Source organism: Corvus brachyrhynchos, unplaced genomic scaffold (genome assembly GCF_000691975.1).
Source record: "Corvus brachyrhynchos isolate BGI_N302 unplaced genomic scaffold, ASM69197v1 scaffold115, whole genome shotgun sequence".
NCBI lineage: Eukaryota > Metazoa > Chordata > Aves > Passeriformes > Corvidae > Corvus > Corvus brachyrhynchos.
The window spans coordinates 19,439,215-19,458,025 of record NW_008239553.1 but is presented as its reverse complement, the minus strand read 5'-3'; the positions used below and the strand labels follow the sequence as shown (position 1 = coordinate 19,458,025).

Sequence of the window (18,811 nt, the reverse complement as noted above, 5' to 3'; positions counted from 1 at the left end):
GCAGGAATTCCTCACAAGATAACCACCAACTGCTCCATAACTCTCTGGGCTTTACACTCACAGACGAAAGAGCTCTTAGGAACCTTTACTTATTTTTCTCCCAGTATGACAGAGAGTTCACTGGGCATTTAAGCAGCTCATTTGGTGGAAGAATAACTCCACTGCAATTAATCATGTTCTGTATCTCTTGCTGTGCTTCTAGTCTTCTTATCTGCAAGCTTCAGGATGCCTCTTCCAAATACCTGTTTTGCTGCTGGCTCCTTTCCCGTGGTCCATAGGAAGTTCCAGTACATCTGAGCATGATCAATTTCATCTGGTTTCAGTGATTCCTCATTTGTTTTCCCTATTCTACCTTTTCCCCTACTTTTTTCCCCTATTCTACCATTTTAGCAGCATTCCTGATTTTTGTTTACCAGCTTTTGCTGTCCAGTGACTCTTGCATATGTTTGAGTGAGCAAAAAAATGGAGCCTTAGTCAGCTAATCCACCTCCACAGTGTGACAGAGAAGAAAAATGCTCAATTAATCTCCAGAAGGGTCTCACTCCAGAAGGTAAGCCCTCACTGTTGATTAAAGTAAGAAATTATTAGCTTCTTATATAGAATCTTGGGTCACTCCCAGTTGCTGCATTAGGCTGACATGCAAGTACAGCAATACTCCATTTCTACATCAGAAAGTTTTGTCAATGAAGAGTATTAAGAAAATGCCACAAAAAAGCCACAATTTGAACAACTAAGCTGACAGAAAACACTAACGTAGACAATGTTATACCAAGAGCAAAATCATTTTACCAGCACTGTTTATGTCTCCCAGGGGACTGCCTCCAAGCTTCACCAGAAGAGAACTCCAGCCATCAAACCATCATATCCTTTAACTATATTGTCAGTACTTTCCATAAGCAGATTAGTCATGTGTATTCTGTGCCTTCACTAAGGAAGAACTTTCTAAGTTCACACATGCACCATTCTACAAATAATTTTCTTTTTTAGTTGTTAGTAATTTCCTTGTCATTTGTGAAAAGGAAACCCCTTTTCCACCAACTACATCTAAGCTTTAAAATAATAAATTTAGACAAGTTTGCTTAGACATTTTGAAATTCTAGTGTGAAGTCAGAGATATGCTTTTAGATATTTGCAAGGCAAGATGAACCCCATGGCAGATCTGTAAGCAATATTTTAGAAACACCCTTTTATTCTAGGCTTGACAGAGCTCAGAAGGTGTGATAGCATGCTGGGTTCCTAAGAAATCAATCACCAACCCTATTCCCTACTGCTTGAATCTGCTAGGTATTATTTCTATGATTCTGTACTTGATTTGTAAGTGTGTTCTAACAAAATCAGCATAGAATTTTGTATGAAAATCCCCCGCACATTTTAGCAACAAGAGCAGAGAATTTCAGCAGACATTGTTCTCCATCCCAAAAGTTGGTCATGCATGAATAGCCACAATTTCAGTTTATTTGAGAAACACGGTGATGACTGTCACGTATTAAAGATTAGAATCTGACCTTATATGACCTCTCCCACCATCAGTTATGCGCTAAGAATTTAATTTTTCTTTGAAAATATAAGACAATAATGATTTTCTATCTTTAAAATGAGAAGCAAACCAGGAATAAAAGGAAATTCTTTTTCATTCCGTAGAGATTAGTGACATTTAAAAAAACCACATTCTCCAAGGAGAATGATTATCTCTCAGACACAATGGCAGAGAAGGATATTAAGATTTTTCCCCAGAGTCACACATATTTGTCAGTCTTTATTCCTCTGCATATTTAACTTAATTGCCACAAATGGTGATTATAACCCATCTTTTTGCTATCAAGAACATAGTTCAAGGAGGAACAGATGGGAACACAACAGACTTTTTTGCCTTTTTTATTTTCAGAACTATCCCCTACATGTCTGAATTCTTAGGTCAATAGTCCAGCAGGCTACAGACTCTTGCTTATTACAGATTTCAGATACTGTGAGCTGTGAGACTTCCATCTTAGTTTCCCAGCTGTTGTACTTCAACTTTGACCAAAGCCATGCATCCACTCAAACCTTCACACTGCTGATCAAACTTCCCAGAGAGAAACCACCATATGGATTATAGGGATTCCTTTTCAAATAGACCTGGACTCAAGGTCACTACATTATTCCATACCACGGGCCTTGCCCAAATCTAGCAAAAATATGGCATTCAATTAGAAGTCAACACACCATAGTGCTGCCTCTTCTCTTTCAAAACAAAATTACAATTTTGAGACTGTCACTGTTCTTCCAGAATCCCGTTCAGTATGTTAGTAACACTGGATTAACAATGTTAATCCTCTCCTCCCTTTTTTTCCCGTCTAAAATACTGGGAAGGAAAAAACTAATTTCAGCGTGTGCCTAGCAATCATGGTATTAAAAAAATCTACCAATATTTGAATGTTCCATAGGTACAGTCTACCTAATTGTGAATTTATTCTACCATCTGTTATCAGCATTAATCACTTTTTTCACTATACATCTTTACATCTAAGCAGCAGTCAAGAGTGGGGCTGCATTATGCCATATACTGTGCACAGCACCCTGCCCTACAGAGCCTGGCAGACAAACTCCAGCAAAGGAGAAAGAAAACAGCAGACAGGAAAATCTTACTCTATCAGCATTAACGAAATTCTATATGTACAACTACTTTTCTTTACAGAGTTGCATATTTGACTCTCACCATCTCATCAACTCACATTTTCCACTGACAATAAAATGTTATGGTAAATGCACTCAAGAATCCATTTCCTCTTGTTTGTAAATTGCTCCACTTCCTGCGGAAAACAATCCAGGTACTGACAATATGAAGTTTTGTTCCAACCATCTTTCGATAGGACCCTTTGACACTTTGCAGGCTCAGCTACCAAAGGCTTAACTGACAGTTTTAGAGGACCTACATTAGCTGCAAGGTCTCATGAGGCTTGACACTGACCTTCCTCCTCTTAGCATGCCAGGACGTGGATCAAATCTTCTCTAATCTGAATGATTCAGCCTAATTAAACAAAACCAAACTCACAGAAGCAGAACAGATGACCAGCATTTCAAAATCAAGGACCTGAGTTACTTACTGGTACTACCTTCTTTTGTATTTCCTTACTTCCATTCAGATACACATTTCTTTCCAAACAGCAACAAGAAGCAGCACTCTCCATTCACTTTTTTCAAAGGAGAGCTTTCTGTTGTTTTAAGTGCAGTGCACCAAACTTACAGCATCACTTTGAGGCTGAGAGATCACAACAGGCTGTCCTGAATCACACGTCTCCCGTATATTAACATGCAGTGGAATGTCTCCTGCATCAAAAATACCAAGATACACATATGTGAAGACCTAGTACTTCTAAAATGTTTCCTTAAAATAACCATACAAAAAAGCATATAAACCATATAAAGCAGTTAAAGCAACTTAAATCAAATTCCCATTCAGTATATTCTTTGAATTGCTTTATCCCCAAAAATCAGCATTTAAAACGAAAATTGGCTGCAGTATAGTTTCCTTACATCCATAATGAATAATGCCAAACATATTTTGGATTTTTCTTTCGCTGAAAAGAAAAGACCATGCTTCAGTCATTTACTAGAGAAGGTAGGGCTTTTTGCCGCAAACACATAGAAAAATACAGGCTGAGATACAAATTATTTTGTGTACATGAAATAAATTGCCTGAGTGTCAGGCAACTGCTCATCATGCAACTTACTGTTCAGCCTATCTCCTCATTGTAAATTCTTTTCAGTGCTGTTTTAAGATTTTAATCACTGTTCAAAGACTTCTTTGAATACTAATTTCCAAATAATAGCATTTGTTATTGTCCTTATTAGGCCTTGGATCCAATTCAAAGGTGGACAACTATTCAGTTCATTCTTCTTTCCAATAGAAATCATCTTTATATTCTGCTTTTATAATGAGCAGGGAACTATCAGAGAGGAAAGGAACATTCTAAAGAAGACTCAATTAGCAGCCCTATTCTATTCTGAGACATACTTTCTGAAACACAGATTTCACCACTGCAAAAAACTTGGAGATTCCTATGTTTAGTTCACTGCTACACAAGTAATTTTGAAGTGAACTGAAGACCAACTTTCTTTTACTGGAAGACACAGCTACATTTTACATTATGGTTTGATGCAGACAGAACAGCCTACCGCAGTTCAATCCTGACATATGAGAAACTGTATCAGCTTAATTCAAACACTTTAGCAACTTGATTTAACTCAAACCAAGGCCAGTGTCAATTACTGAGATTCAGTGTATTCAGAAAAAGAAACATTAAAAAAAACTGTATGAAAATTGACAAAGTTTAAGAGAGATAAAAACCAGAACCCAAAGCAAGCAGAATACAAACAAAAACAAACAAGTAGTAAACACAAAAGCTGTGGTTCCATGATTAGTGTGCTGAATCTTTGAAGAACCTTATTATTTATGATAATTATAGTCCATTTACTTCAAATTTATTTTTTTCTTATTTATTTCAGTCATGAATAAATTTAGGCATAATAATCTGTTTATGTATTCATTTAAAAAAAAAAAATCAGGGAGTCCTCTGAAAGTTTTCTAACCATAAACATTCTTAATGGAATAAAAGTAACTTCATAAATCTTCCTGAAATTCACTTCCTACTCTTATTTCATGTAGAGACTAATCTTCTCTTTTTTCCTAAGGATGTTTTGCTAATGAAAAAATACTCCTTCACTATCAGCTTAAAAACAATCTCCAATAATTACAAAATGGCAGCCTCTTTCTTTTGCTCCTCAGACTTACAAAGGTGTGCTGGTACTACAGGAGCCTAACAGGACTTGTACAAACAGAAGTGCAGTCAGAAGATAAAGAAAAATGCATTCTTAATTTTAAATAAAATCAAAACTCTATCATTTAAGCAGAACACATTAGAACCACCTGCATAGCTGTTTGGGTGATAAGGGTTTGAGGAAGATAAAACTTTTGGACTATCCTTCACTACCCAATGTGATGGGAACTTGTCATTTGACATTTTTCTGATACTAACAATTACTGCTGACTGCAAAGAAAGAGAATAATTTAAATTTATTGTAGGAAGAAAAACCAAAGAATTTTAAAAATCTGACAGTCATTGCTGATGGTCAGGAACCAGATAGTCTTTAAAAAGTCAGAAATTGCAAAGGTCAGAATGGAACATACAGAAATTATTATCTCAGTATCATGTATACCAATGGCATAGCTTTGTGGTCATGGTTACCAGTCTCAAGCTTCAGGGACAAAAAATTCAGAGACAGGGAGAGAAAAATCAGCAGCATGAAGTCTCTCTCACAAACCTTGTCACACTTTCCTTTAGAGAACAGTAAAAATACAAGACAATCAGAAGTATATGAAATAATGAACTGCACTTGAAAGTCTCCTGGCAACTGTTAATTGTCTTCTGTCATAAACAAAAATAAGGTATTCAGTAAAACTAATGACAGCCAACTCTGAGCAAGCGGAAGGACAATAGTTTTCAATCAGATGTTACCTTGTTGGGTAACATCTGTTAGATGTCAGATGTTACCTTGTTGGGTTTCCAAGGAGGACTAGGTCCCTATCTAAACAAACAGAACAGCCATAGGTGTTGGAAAACATAGGCAAAATAAATTTAGAATTACTAATTCTAAATATATGCATTTTACAGATATACATGTAAAAAGATGTTCTCAAGGTTTTTGGGCAGAATTCAAGTAATAGTGAGATAAAACTTCCATTTGGGATGTATAAACTTAAAATCGTAAGCAGTAATTCTTACAATACCATAAGGTGTTATTATATAATGATCATCCCTGGAAGGAGGAGCGTACTAATCAGATCAAGTACTGTAATTCTAAATTTAATCCTTGTGGCTTTATTCGTAATCTTAGTCTGGTTTTGCATTGACAGTTTGAAGTTAAACTTCACTCTGCTGTATTTTGTACATCTCATCTATCCCCTGCTAAATCTGTATATCTCTCACATCACTCCTAATTAAATCCACTCACAATCAGTTCTGTACTCCTAGGAAATAACAAAAACCACCCATGGGACCAATGCCATGGCACATCATTTGTGCCTGTGTATCTAAACGCATGTTTGACTCAACTGCTTGCAGAGCGTTTGCATCCATCCACGTAACTCAGGGCTGTAGAAGTCCCCTTGGGCTCTGATCACAACTCATTATATATTCAGAAAACTAAAAGATAGCCCAAAAGCATGTCTTTAATTATGTGTTGCCTTGCTATATTAAGTCTATGTCAGACCTTGATGTTTCTGTGTTGATCTTTCTAAGTGAGCTTCCTGGTTCTTTTTAATGAATTAGCTATGGAAAATCATTGAGATAATTAGAGTAATACATGGAAACACATCATTAGCACATGCAATTACCCCATTTACCAACTTAATTACGCTGTGTTACATTCTTTACTTACAGCACAGGTTGAACCATGCCTTTTTAAATCAGTAATGTATACTTTAAAGATCCTTGTGTATTTTAGCCTACAGGCATGACAGATAGCTTAATCATAGCTAATCATAGAACGGTTTAAGTTGGAAGGGACCTTAAAAATCATTTAGTTCCAACCCCCCTTTCATGGACAGGGACACCTTCAAGTAGAGCAGGTGGATCAGAGCCCCATCCAACCCACCCTTGAGTATTTTCAAGGATGGAGCATTCATAACTCTGGACGACCCTCACCATCCTCACAGTAAAAAATTTCTTCCTAATATCTAATCTAAATCTACCCTCCTTCAGTTTAAAGTAATTCTCCATTGTTCTTTCATTGCCTGCCTTTGTAAAAAGCCTCCAGCTTTCTTTCAGGTACCAGAAGGAAGCTTTAAGGCCTCTACTGAGTCAGTATGTAACAACTCATTTCATTTAAATGAAATAAATGAGAAAAAAATTATTGATATTACTGGACAGAGTTTAGGACTGTCCTAAGACTAAATAGAATTCTTGGCCTTTTGTAAAAATTGCTGTATAATCAATCATATAATGAATTTCAGGTAATATGGCACACTGATATCAAAGCAATTCATGTTCTGGACTGTTTGTAAATACAAAGATTTAAGATGCAATTCAAGAATTTTCATATGCAGTCAACATCACCATTACAAGACTGACAAGGAACAGAGCATACTACTTATTAGTTCTATTATATCTGAAAACTGTCTGACTATAGAGCAATCCAAGATTATGCAGTTCCATAGTTCAGTTAATGCTTCATGCACACCAATAAATTTTTCTTCAAAAATAAAACCATTTCCATATTCTTACCCAGAATATCTAATCCAAGAGTTTTTGCCAGATCTCTTACGCCATCGGCTCCAAAAATATGCGTCTGATGCTTACATTTGGGACATTGGAAAACACTCATATTTTGAACCAGTCCTAAAACCTGTCAAAGGAAAGGAAAGGATGTTCAAACCAAGCACTGGTATTTCCATTATTCATCTCTGACAACACAGATTATTGACTAAGAATCAACACAGAGTGGTGATTTAAAATAGGAATCAGACTCGTTATTATCATTATCATCTCTTACTAGTCACCTCAGTGGCACCATCATCTGTGCATTATTTCAATTTTTTCACATTTATACCTCAAAGACTAATAGCCTTATTTGTAACAAAAGGTACCTCTTGCACAAACCTAACTTGCCAAGAACTCTCCCTGCCAGTATTTCATTTTCAGACTCTGAATACTGGAAGAATTTTCATGCTGTGTTTTACAGTTTTGTACTTCACAGTTTCAGGAAAGACAAAATAAAAACATACCATTACAAGGAATTACACAATCAGACATGATTTTAAGGTATTTTTTATAAGTTATCCTGTAGGAAAATGTTTTCAAAAAGAACCAGATTTGCTATTCTTCTGAAGAGCAGAAGTACATTTTAAAGACCAAACAAGAGAAATAATTATGTGAAACTAAGTGGCAAAACCCACAGCATAAAAATCTAATATACACATCCTGGGTACCTTACCAAATACGTCAAATAAAAATTTGCCAAGTCATTCACACAAAATATCTGCTTTCACAATGTGAAATAATGCTAATGATAGCATTGATCTCATTTTATTCACATAGTAAACAAAACTCTTCATTGAGGCAGAGCAAAATTTCCAGAAGTGATAAAAACAGTGTTCAAATGCTACAAGGTGGAAGTTTCTATCCACCTGCTAATAAACAGAACACCTGCTTTAAGAGATTCCATGTTATGTATTTCACTTTCAGATTTATATGTTACTAAGATATGTCACATAAACTATAGCTGAGTTTTAAAAATGAATATATAATTTACATTGTTATTTGCTTTGTAGCATTTTGGACTTCTACATTTCCCCGAGCCTTCTAGTTTTGTGCTTGAACAAGGTAGTCTCTAGTTATTAGAGAAGAAACATATCCACTATGCTAATGAAGCATATCTAAGAGGAAATAGCAGTGTTCAATGCAACCAACTAATATAAAGTTATTTAATTAAAAGTGAATGTACAACTTCTAGCACTTGTATGTTATTTACAATATCGTAATAAAAGTTTCCTTAGCTAGAAACTGAAATTTATCAAAAGATGGTCACCTGCTTTTTCCTAAACCACCACAAAGTATATTTGCTACATCTTCCTTTAATTATGTAAAACTCTCAGATGGTTTAAAGCAAGGAACATTTTAAGAAATAGTAATGTTAAAAGAAATTTAACCTATTTCCAATTTAACACCTCAAACTGACTTTCTGCCTTTTCTATTCTCTCCCAGAGACTGCCAGAGAAGCAAGAGGACCAAGTTTCTATTTACTGGCACATTATTACAGGTAATTTTATCATCCAATTCTTAAATTAGGAGAGACATGAAATACTTCATGTTCAAGGGTACGAGGTGCAGGGAGGTCAAAAGGGATCTATACGGCCACAGTCTCTACAGATGAACTCTAAGCAGTTATTCATCCTGATCTCCCCTAAAGTCAAGTCATGAAGTTTTTACTCTGTTGGTAAACTGGAGGACACTGGAAGGGGTATTACTTGACAAAACAAAAATATTTTCACCAGGATACAGGGAGGCCATTTTTGACAGTACAAGGAAAAAAAAAAAAAAACAACGAAATTTACACTTTAGTTAATTCATTTTCAGGTATCTCAGGGTTCACATTTTCTGTCCTCTTCAAAGTACTTATACAACATCTATGATCCAGCAAATTTATCATCGAAGAAAAAGTTATGTAGTATACTGTTTTGTGAATTATTACAGCTGTTCTGTTAATATTTCAATAATCTAATAACAAGGAGTACTTCTGCCAATGTAAAAGTAAAGGCTGAGATACAGCTGTATCTCCAATGCTAGATCAGTTTTAGAGGCCTTATACATTGTCCTTTTTTGTTTCCGTTTCAACAAACCTTACTAAAAGCAAATGACATTTCAGCATTATACGATAATTTTAATTTTTCAGTGTTGGTCCTGTTTGTCAGCCAATGAGTAGTGCATATTTAATAATATATAATCTATTCTTCTGGAATATGAAGATGTCACTTAAAAATACTAAGTATAATACAGAATTTTTGCAAACACAGAACATTACTGCTGAACTGTATTTTTACCATGCATATTTCTGCACATCTATTTACAGAAGGGAGCTCCTTATGACCTTCTTTTAAAGGTCGTAAGCTTTTAAATCTACAAAGTAATAGGTCTTGCTAATGAAGTCAGTAATAACCCTCATTTCCCTGCTCAAATAATAGACTTGTAATAGCTTCAAAGCAGCTGTTACTGTCTACACAAGCTATCCCCTAAGTGTGTGTGAATACTATTCTAGTCCTTAGTGAGCTTGGCAAACTTGGCTCAGGAATGACATGAAAACTTGTATGCACCACATTACAGGAGCTAACCCATGGTAGCAGCATGGAGCTGTATTCCATTTAGACTAATCGTTATTTTAAACAGCAAAGAGACATCTGGCAAGAAATAACAGGAAATGAAGAACCCTTTCATTATGAGTTATCTGCACAGTTCCTGAATGTTTACATGTTTCTTCTGCTCAACTAACCTTTTGGTTACACAACAAATCATGCCTAAATCCAAACATACAACCTTTTAAGTTAAAGAAAATACAGTGATGAAATGAAAGCTCTCTGTATTTACATTAGAAGACAATTCCTGAGAAATCCACTTCAGTCATTCACTGTATTTGAGGATGGATGGTGCTGAGGTCTGACTTCAATCTGATGGGGAGTGAATTGACCAGGGTTACAGTTCCTCTGTCATCAACTTCCTGTGTAACCATCAGTCAGTCACTTCACATTGTATTGCTTCAGGTAAACATGCACAATATTTCCGCATTCCTACCTTTCATCTTATAATGAACAATTTTTGCCTTTAATATCTGCTCCCAACATGACGCCATCATCTCAGCTGGTTTTTCTGGATGCTTCAGAAACACCATTAAAAACATAGCCAAATAAGCAATTTTGGTACAACTCAGAAAGAAACACATAGCTGAGTTTAAGCAGTTTTTTGAAATCTGCAAAATCTACAGCATAATCTTCCAATTCAAGGAAACTTCCAGAAAAGTTGCAGGTTTAACTAAAATCCTGTCTTTTCTTTCAGGGATATGATTGATAAGATAAACTATAATGAACTGAACTCAGCCTCAGCAGGTGGAAATAGGCAGGTTTTTTCCCTAAATACTCAAAATTATTCACTTCGAGTCACCCTTGGGAATGCAAGAAAACACTGACCAAACTCACATAATAGACATGAATCTTGAAACTTGTTGTGATAGGAAGTCAGCTTCACTTTGCAAATTCCTTCTTTAAGTGTAGCTGTGCTTCACTGCACAACAAATGTCACTCCTTTTTTAACTACTATGCCCTAAGACTGAAAATATGAATTTTGCCCTGTAATCCTGGTTTTAATGCTGACTCTCCTTGCCAGATTTTCATTAGTTCCTTCAGTCATTCTACTTCAATTTCAATAAAGGACAAACAACATTTACAATTGTGACTTTACCGTAGTAACACTACATGTGTCATCTGAGTCTTTGATAACTAATAACAGTGGGGGCGATGGGAAGGTGGAATATGTAGGCCTGTATGTACATGGGAGAGAATGAAGTTCATTAAATATAAAAAAGCGCACTCAGAGTTCAGCAACCTATAGATTTCGCTCCTTTGAAAAGTCAGCTCTTCCCAAGCACTTTCTGAAAGATTAAAGACTTCAGAGATTAGAAATTTAAAGATCAGTTAATTGCGTAATCAGGATATGTAATTTTAGCACAGACCCGCAGATTCCACCTCTTTGACATAAACCTCAGATCTGAAATTGTCCACAAAAAATTATGTCACTTCACTTTCTTTAGATCCTCATATTTAGTTGACATTTAGAAATACAGTACATGGGCAGGTGCTGCTTTAAAACTCAAGTGAATGACACATTTGTACTCAGGTACATAGAGGGCAGAATAAAATGAAGCAGGGTAGAATAAAATGAAGCAGCATCATGAAAAAGGTAAGGCCTGATGGTTCATGCGCATTCAAACTCAACATGTGGTGTAACAGCTTCACTGTGACTTTTCACCTTATTTGATAAGATCTGATAATTCCAATGAACCCAAACAGATCATACTTAATGTCTTATCTTCCACTAGTCAAACTAGTATTAGCCAAGCCCATTCTAGAACGCATGATTTTCTTGGAGGCCATTCTCTTCAAAGGACATTGAACAAAACAGTTTTAGAAAGAAATCTTGGTAATTTCTCATTAAAACAGAAGGAAAATTCAGTGAAGTACTAACTCAAACACAACTTAAATTGAAGAAAATAATTTTACATCATTTGAACAAACCCAAACATAAAATCAAAACAAAATGTTCCATATGTTATTCTTCTTGTTTTCCTCTGGCAGCAAATTATAAAAGCTACAATACTTTCATTTTGATGCAAATATGCTTAAAGAATAGTAATAAGGAATTCATCAAAGTATTTTGGTTTTATTTTTGTTAAGCTATCCTGTAAATTAAAAAAAGGGAAAGCATTCACTTCATCTTTCTGTTGAGTTTTTTAATTAGCAAAGCACTAGCTATGAAAGAAATTTCCTTTCTTAAGAAAGAGTAAAAGTAACCTTCACACAGGTAAGCAAGAAAACATCTTTTTTTCCTTACAGTTTATGATAAGGAAGCATTTCAATTTATATTTTTTCATCAACTGCCCATTTCAAAGTAAAAATTAATCTCTACATAAACATACTCTAGGATATAATATTCGGTTACTTAGCAACTTCTAGCACATAGAGAATATATCAAGCCAAGGATGTTAGCCTGTTTAATGTTTTCTCCTAATTGTGGACATTCTTAAATTTTGCATTCCTCAAACAAGTAAGCTAAGATATAAGCTATAAACCTAATGAAAAACAGTGATTAGACAGCCTTCTACTTGTCGTGATAGGTACGGAGCCCTTCAAATGGCAAAATAACTAGATATATGCATATTTCCACAAAAATTCAAGCTTGCTTCTTAAAAAGTATCAATAAATTATTTTTTTACATTTCATGAAATTTTAGATTTTAAGCCCCAACACAGACAGTGCTGAAGAGGACATATAATGAGGACACACAGTATAACTGAAAGGCACGCATTACTTTGTAAGATACTCTGTTTAGCAAGCTGATCCATTCCACATGATTAAACAAACAGATTTAAAACAAATCACCTATTCTTATGGCCTCAGTCTGAGAAGATTCTCTCCTTTCAGTTAACTCAAGTTCCTGATACAGATATAAGATGGATTCTAAGCCTTTTAAGAAGAATTTATTAAATTCAAGTGATTTCTGAATGTTCACCTATTGCTGCATATGGAAATTTTTTTTACACTTTGGGGAAAAAAAAATCTACTGGTATTTTTCATGGAGAGTCTTACAGGTACATGGACTTTTCTAAACATTTCAGCTCCTTTGCGTGCATCCAATAAAGCCACGTCTTGTGGAGTGGAGACGATCACAGCTCCTGGGAAAAGATAACATGAAATCCCATTTAAATGTGTATTATGAATTATTCTGCTAAATATTTTGATTATTTAGTACATGCTACTAAATTCAAAGCAGTCACACATTTATATGCTTTTAAGGAAGAAAATGATGCCAGGTTTTATATTACATAAAGATCAAAATAACTGAGATATGATATGATATGAAGTGAAAAAATAATTTAGATACTTTCATCATAAATTTTCTATGCAGAAACCATTTATACTTTCTAAATGCGAAAAATTATCTAGTATCATACAACCATGGAGAGAAGACAATGGTCCACATGCTGACAGATTGCAGAGGTGGTACTCTGGGAATATCTACACAGTGACAGTCCCATGCCATAATTATATTTGAAAGCTTTTAATTTAACAATAAGCCTTGTTCTAAAATCAGGAGGCAAATGCTTGCAATCAGACTGCTGTTTTCTGGACCTGCTGCGCTTTCTTGAACCATGTCACACTAGACACCAGTGTATTTGTATGAATGATACCACAAAGGAAGAGGCCAACTCATGCATGCTTGCACTAGGTTTGAATAAAGTGTTGCTCACTGTTCAGACATGGCTCCAGGTTACCTGATAATTAGTACTCCTGAGAGTTATTAAGCATATAAAACAGCTAGAGCTCTTTGTCAAAGTTAGACTCTAAAGTAAAGTAAGCCTACAGGTTACTATCCTATACTGTTATTACTTCTTGATTAATACAGAATGCAAAACCAATACAGACATCAGAATATTCCACATCAAAAAGAGCATCTTCTTCCAAATGCTCAGGGGTTTCAAATATTATTTCCTCAAAACTTGCAACAAAAAACTATTCATGCTTGTCCCTATTTTAGAAAAATGTAATGTACAAGGGAGCATTACTGGTCAATTGATTAGCTTTGGTTTCACACTGACCCTCTAGTATCAAAAGTCTCTGTTACAAAAAGATTTCTGTAGAGTCACATTATGCCAACCATGCACAAGAAATTTATGTCAAATTTCACACTAATAGCAATTACAACCGACAATTCTAGATGCTTGGGACAGTTTCCTACTGGGCCTGCAGTTCTCAATCCTCGGTGGACACGGCAAAAGAAGAGGTGGGTAGATTTCCAGAGGCACACAGCCCTGGCATCACTGGCAGCGACCAGAGCACCAGAAGCCCTGGCATTCTGAGATCACTCCTGGCTCTGGCAGCACTGGGACAGTGAGCCCTGCCCCTTACATCATCCACCTACTGCGGGCTGACAGCCAGCATTTTCCAAACACCGCCTGACAGCATGTTTGAATGTTTTCAGCCAGCATTCTTAACCTCTAATTTGTGAAAGAAAAATACAATCTGGCACCTCGCTCCTGAAAAGCTGCCGATCTCTGCCTTACACAGTATTATACACAAGTCCAAAAACTGAAAGGCACATATAATGTACCAAGCAAATGCAATTTCCCTATTTGCTAAAACTCTGGCATCCAAATAATTTGCTGGTATTCCCAAACCAACCTGTTTCCAATGTCATCACAAAGAATAATGTGTAAGCCTTTCAGTTACACTGAAGTCACCTTAGCTCCTCATTTCACCAAATGCAGGGTTACACTTTACAGGCAGCACTGAAACGTAGGGTCAATTCCACAAAATGAATGCACCCTTCCCTAAAAGCACAGGCCACAAGAAAATAATTTAGATGCAGTGTCCTTGAGACTTTTGCATACTTGTAAAACAAAGATCTTTCAATACTTGAAAAAAATGCTTATTACTGCTTTCTTTCCAAACAAAACTGGAAATATGTGCCTTGTGTGTATACACACTTTTATTCACACTCTTCTCTGAAGATGCTGGCTCAGAATTCCCTGGATCTTCACACAGAAGCTAATATGAAATCAACAAGACTGAAGTCTACATTTTCTGGTTCACTATTAATTGTTTTAAGAATCTAATAATTGGCATGGCATGAAGGACAGACTATGCACAACAAAAACACCCACTAAAACCACAAGCAGCTTAACAGAGAGGTACTTTTTACTAACAAATTCTCATCCAAATGAAAAAAACTAAAAATGCCAAAAAGACCCAATGGCACATTACAGAGTTTGGCCACAAGCACCAACCCTGTGTACAAAAAACTTCTGGCTCCTGAAATAGATGAGTTAAAATTACACTTGTGGACAATTTCCATGGCTTCTTCCACAGAATGAAAGCCAATATCCTCGAGAAGCTGCTGTTGGGGGTGTAATAGTTGTTTCTCTCCTATTTTCCTTTTTACTCTGAGCTAGTTACAGGCAAAATTTATTCACAGCCAGCTTGTACTGACTTACACCAATACCCTATAAAAAAAGTATCTTCTCTCTTTCTTTGGTACATCTGCTAATCCAACAAACCCAACCTGAAGTTCAAGAATTCAAATTATTTCCAGCATTATTTCCTTTGCTAGCAACCAAATATGGCAAATGAGACTTTTCATAGTGCTCCCCTCCCTGAATAAGTTTACATATGTTTAATTCAGAAAATTATTCAAATGATAAGCAAGAAATATTGCAGCCTACACTTTCCTTGCTATCTTGACTCTACACAATTAACAGGAATATCAAACAGTAAAGTTATTTTGATCGATAAAGTAATGAAATATGACGAAATTCATGCTCTTGAAGCAATACGTGCAATGTTTACACAAGTGTCTGAACGACAAACTGAGGCTGACAAATTGAATGAAGAAGCTGCAGAAACTTTATAATGCTATCACACTGCACACTGAAATGTACTAAAAATTCTGTGTCTGCAGCTGTGTGCAGAAAAAGTTTCTGTGCCTTGAGCATAGTACAGATATCTAAGTAGAGCACATTTATGTTTAACTGACTTATCTACTTATTCATGCATTCGATTTTTTTAATTAATTTCAATGTATTCCTGTTGACAAAAAGCTGATACACATTCACTGAGTCACACAGAATCTGTGAATGGGTCGGGTTGGAAGGGACCACTGGAAGTCACCTAGACCAATCTCCCTGCTCAAGCAGGGTCCAACAGAGCATGTTACTAAGGATTCTGTCCAGGTAACTTTTGAGTATCTTCAGTGATGGAGACTCCACAACCTCTCTGGGCAGCCCGTTCCAGTGTTTAATCACCTGCACATTAAAGAAGTTCCTACTTTTGTTCAGGTGGAATTTCCTGTACATCAGTTTCTGCCCACTGCCTCTCCTCCTACTGCTCAGCACCACCAAGAAGAGCCCAGCTTCTTCTTCTCCTCCCTTCCAATATTTACATACATTGATAAGATCCCCTCTCAGTCTTCTCCAGGCTAAACAGCCCCAGGTCCCTCACAAGTGACATCCTGCCATCCCCTATTCTTCTTTGCCCTTTGCTGGTCTACCTACAGGAGCTCCATGACTCCTTTGTGCTGAGGGATCCAGAACTGGACTCAGCACTCCAGCTGAGATTGCATTAGTAAAAACTATGTTAACTGTATTTTTAATCCTTAGGACACATTATATAAAGAGACAGGACTAACAGTACCCTGTAGCACTGATGTTTGCCTTTCTATTTCAACCCCAGGTCCTTAATCCTCAGTAAAAGAAAGATGTGCCTACAATGCACATTGGTACCCTTCTGGTGGACTGGTGTTCAGGAAATTACAAGCGCTGAAACAGCCTATAATTTGTGTGTTGCAATTTTGAGTTACAAAGCATAAGGTGAAATCTCACCAAACCTCTGCTATAGTCACTTTGTACCCAAGCAAAGAACACAGAGGTCTAAAAAACAGCTGATCAGCAGCAGCATAGCAGGTCTACCTTAGGATGAAAAGGATCCCCCTAATATATTCTTTTTTTCCCTCCAGTGTCTTCACAGACAGATTTCAGAATCAGGCTACGTGTCTCTCATCCAAGACAGATGATTAAGGATCCCACCACACAACAGTATTAGACCATGTCTTATATCAGCCTCTTCGCAAACAGTGCCACCTCAAAAGCTGTGAAGTATAACTGACCAGGGACACCGACTGAGTTCTGGAGGATAAAGAGACAGAATAATCATATCTGCTAGCTGACAGGCACTGAACGCTCTTAGCAAGGAACAATATTCAAGCCTCAGTACAGCTGTAGATGGCCTGACCTGACTACAGCACTCATGCACTTTTTCTAGTTTTTGCTACCTTTTCCACTGCATTAATTTCAAACTTCTAGGTGAGATCTTCCACTCATAAATAGCCTGCTTAACCTGACTCCTCTCTGCCACAGGTTTCTTCAGAGCCCCTCTGATCTTCTGTTAAATTTCTTGCCACTTCATAGATAAAGTGTGCCTGCAATTACAGATACACTTTGCACTTGAAGATGCAGAACAAGGTCTTGCAAGAACGAAGACTTCTGTCTTTGCTGCAATTTCAACTGGCAGTAATTGGAGATAAACTAACACTAGAAGATGGTTCATCTCCTTGGATAAACCATAAAAAGACGTTCCTTTAGCTTTTGTGTGTGGTGTCTCATTACAACCAGCAGCTTAAAAGAACCACTAGTGTGACTTTCCATTATAGGATCCTCACTTCAAACTCATAAAATAGCTCAGAACTGTCCCAAAGGCTGGATCCTGGCTGTGTCACACCTCCAGCCTGCTTGCTGCCTTCTCTTTGGAGGAGTCATTGAACAACTGCTCAGACAGGGGATGTTTCCAACAGCCACACATCCTCTTCTGCCCAAGAACTAGCAGGTAATAAGAGATCAGGACACTATTGACTAGCCCACATAAAAAGAGAATAGAAATCTTAAAGCAAGATTCTTCCTCCTGCTCAGTGGAACTATCAGTGAAATAACTGGGCAGAGGAATATCACAAGCTGGATAAAGCTGTCATCCTAAAGCTAAACTGCCCTCATCTAAACTGATCAGTAAGTATTATAATATCCATTTCACACCAGATCACATGGAGAAAGATGTGGAAAGACAACTCTCACTGTGTAAAATGTTTGGTTTTGGACATGGCAAACTGAACACGTATGTCACACTAATGCAATTTACAATGGAGTATTTATTTAGTGAAGTGAAAACACTGAAAACATTAAAAATAACATCTGCACTATCTGCAAAGTACAGGCCTAGAACAAAAAGCTAATCCGTCACAGACACTGTCACTTTGCACTCTTTCTTAGCTATCTGAATTAGCATTTTTCTGCTCAACCCCATTCCACCTCCTGCTTTCAAGGACATTTGCCAGTCATGTCCAGATTATTATGAGAATTGTACTAGGCAAGAGCAAAGCCCAAACAGTCTCTCTGACAAATGAGTACAACTTTTTTTTAAGTGAGAGGTCCTAATCCAGAGAGGAGAACTGGGTAAAAGAGTGACTTTACTACAGAAAAAGAAGACAACAATGAGATTACTTCAATCAGCTCCCCAAACCACTCTATTCTTTACCGTCATCCCCTGGACATGGGGATGATAAGGAGCAGATTTGAACATTTACTTTTTTCAGAAGAAATTGCTAGAGGAGAAAATGCAGTACCATTATTCATATGAATTTCTCTCACCTTCAGCAACTGTCAGCTGAACGCTAGGGTAGTTTGTTCTTCCTATTCAGAATAACTGGTCTAAAAACCAACAAGGCAATTGCAGTTAATCTAGTACTTAGCATACACTTAGCCACTGTTGCCAGACCTCAGAGGGCCCAGTTTGCAAAGCCTCTATTCTTCACAATTTTTTTTCCTGAATACCTGGAAACTATTTTTCAGAAACAATAAAATTTAAAGAACTTGCACTGAATAAACTATCACACCAGCTTCAACAGGCAATGTGTGTTAATTCAATCTCCATGAGCCAAGAATTAAATTTAAATTTATATCGAAAGAG

General features: G+C 36.6%; 1 protein-coding gene across 16 annotated transcripts in view; it reads right to left on the bottom strand.

The window, feature by feature from the left end:
• Window positions 1-18,811, bottom strand: part of NUBPL (nucleotide binding protein like) — an 88,167-nt gene that overhangs the window by 10,654 nt on the left and 58,702 nt on the right. For all 16 annotated transcript variants that reach the window (XM_017742205.1, XM_017742208.1, XM_017742202.1 and 13 more), the window contains 3 exons: window positions 12,890-12,975; window positions 7,263-7,383; window positions 3,224-3,306 (listed from right to left, as the gene is read on the bottom strand). In XM_017742205.1, the coding sequence (XP_017597694.1) occupies window positions 3,224-3,306; window positions 7,263-7,383; window positions 12,890-12,975 (290 nt within the window). The remainder of the gene's footprint in view (window positions 1-3,223; window positions 3,307-7,262; window positions 7,384-12,889; window positions 12,976-18,811) is intronic.